At 42.4% G+C, this 2,500-nt stretch overlaps 2 protein-coding genes across 24 annotated transcripts in view; both read left to right on the forward strand.

The window, feature by feature from the left end:
• LOC138010384 (probable ATP-dependent RNA helicase DDX60) overlaps window positions 1-2,500 on the forward strand; it is a 103,502-nt gene that overhangs the window by 28,953 nt on the left and 72,049 nt on the right. The gene's annotated exons all lie outside the window — the stretch shown is intronic.
• LOC138010387 (uncharacterized) overlaps window positions 314-2,500 on the forward strand; it is a 4,655-nt gene continuing 2,468 nt past the window's right edge. Inside the window, exons 1-2 of the mRNA XM_068857336.1 lie at window positions 314-632; window positions 1,050-1,247. Coding sequence (XP_068713437.1) covers window positions 507-632; window positions 1,050-1,247 — 324 coding nt within the window. The 5' untranslated portion in view covers window positions 314-506. The remainder of the gene's footprint in view (window positions 633-1,049; window positions 1,248-2,500) is intronic.

The raw sequence follows: 2,500 nt of genomic DNA on the forward strand, positions 1-2,500 counted from the left end.
ATTCACGCTTGCGGTTCCATACAGTTTATTCATCTTTCTGCTTTAAGCCCATCTATTCGTGTGAGGCCCAACGACCAGATACAGAGCGAAGGTTCGTCCGTTTCGGCTGAAGTATTCCAAACGTCTTCGGGTGACAGTGGAGGCAACTCAGCAGCCGTTGATCAAGTCTTTTCCATGTTCAAAGATTTTCTTGAGAAAAAAATTAGAAGACAAAGGAAAGCAAATCGAGCATAGAAGTAAGTTAGATGAAGAAGTTGTGAAGCTAAAGTTCAAAGGAAACCAGAAACAATTTGAGCTTAATGCCGAGCTGGATACCATTTTGGAAAGTATTGAAACCGAGAGTGAAAGCATCGAGCCAAAGTTGTCGCAAATCAAGAAGCTTTCCCAAGAAGACAGGCAACGTATTCGAAAGCGGCAGAAGCTGATAAAAATCGCTGATAAAAGCATGGACGGCTGGCAGGTCGTAGCCGAGTACGAGTCAGACGAACTTGCATCCGGCTCCGAAGATGAAAAACGTCTTAAGAAGGCAAGGGAAGCTGCGAGTCGCAAGAGACGCCAAAAAGAACAACTCTCCAGTGACCGTGGAAAGAAACCAAGAATTGCTTTGGGCACTGATAATCAACTTTTTCGTGGTATAAGATAAAGAGTCTCCTCTATACTTTGTATGTTCATGGGTGTTTTGGATACGCTTGCGCATCCTACCATATTTCTCGTGGTATTTGTTTGTATTACGGGAATTTAAGGGTAAAATGTTTTACGTTCGTTTGAGCGAAGCGAATTAGAACGTAAATATATTTTCCGCTGGTATTCCAAGTAATTAGTTGCGGTGTTTTCATTTCACACCTGCCGCACCCACTATTGTGCATTCTGTTTTTCATGTTTGTCAGGGATTGGCCAGTTATTAGTATTTATACCCTCCGCTGTCTCTTGAGTACCATTCACGCTTGCGGTTCCATACAGTTTATTCATCTTTCTGCTTTAAGCCTTCCCCCCCCCCCCCCCCCCACCTCCCGTTTACTACAGGTTTCGTCATTGCCTTTATCTTTCAGGCCGTAGAGACGCTTTTGGCGACTTCTTCCGCTGTTTCAAATGCGGCAAATTTGGACACTGGGCTAAGGACTGCCAATCCTTGTTCTGGCCGGGAAGTTACCAGCCGCTTAGCTACAATTCTTTCCCTGGAATCTCCTACAACAAGCCAACCTCAGGCCAATCAGCTCAACAAAAGCATTGATGATGCCTTGGCGCAGGTACATCAGTTTACACAGGATTACGAACTTGAAAGCTGACATTCATTACGTGTTAAGGGTAATCTGAAGAATAATTTAGTTTTCTGCAGATCTATAGGTGCTCCGGATTTCATTTTGTCTATTATTGAAAATGGCTACAGACTGCCATTCATTAGTTTTCCGTTGGCCGTAAAACAGAAAAATAATAAGTCGGCTTGTATTTATGCTGTTTTTGTGGATCAAGCTGTTCTTGAGCTCCTTAATTCAGACCGGGTGTGTTTGGTTAATGAGCAGCCTTTTGTTGTAAATCCTTTGTCAGTTTCTGAACAACCATGCGGTAAGAAGAGCTTATTCTCGATTTGCGTCATGTCAACAAGTCATTAATTAAGCAAAGTGTTAAGTAAGAGGACTGGAAAATTGCTATGTCTTATTTTGTGAAGGATGGGTTCATGTTTTCCTTCGATTTAAAAAGTGGTTACCATCATGTAGACATTGCACAAGAGCACCAAACTTTTCTGGGGTTTTCATGGCGTACGCCCGATTCCATTAAGGAAATATTTTATGTTTTTTCTGTGCTCCCGTTCGGTCTGTCCTCTGCCCCTTGGGTTTTTACTAAGGTTTTGAAGTTATTGGAGAGTACAGGGTCTTTGTAAAGCCATCTTCTTGGATGATGGTTGGGCGATTGTTCAGGATAGAGAAAGTTGTCTCATTAAGGCCCGGGCTGTAAGGGCGGATTTGTGCAACGCAGGTTTTGTTGTCAATGAAGATAAATCGGTATGGGAACCCACCCAAGTATTGGACTGGCTGGGTATTACCTGGAATGCTGCATTAGGTACTTTTAAATTGTGGAAAGGAGAATTGTTAAGATCATTAACTCAATTGATCATATTATTGAAGCCGATTTCAAAGTTACTGCGAGAGAGTTGTCTTCCTTCACAGGTCAAGTTATCTCTACCTGTCCTGTAGTTGGTAACATTGGCAGGATAATGACCAGACATTGTGTCTTGTCCACCGCGTGCAGGGATAATTGGGATTCTATATCCCTTCTTGACGATTACTGCAAGGAAGAACTGTATTTTTGGAAGGAAAGTATGGTTAATATCAACACTAGGTATTGCTTTGTGAGTAAGGTACCAAGTTATTTTGTGTATTCTGACGCCAGTTCCACCGGAGGTGGAGCAATTACTGATTTTAACAATGATTTTGTGTGCCACAAAACGTGGTCGGAGAACGAGAGAGGTCAAAGTTCAATGTGGAGAGAACTGTCTGTTATT

The sequence above is a fragment of the Montipora foliosa genome, chromosome 7 (genome assembly GCF_036669935.1).
Source record: "Montipora foliosa isolate CH-2021 chromosome 7, ASM3666993v2, whole genome shotgun sequence".
Taxonomy (NCBI): Eukaryota; Metazoa; Cnidaria; class Anthozoa; order Scleractinia; family Acroporidae; genus Montipora; species Montipora foliosa.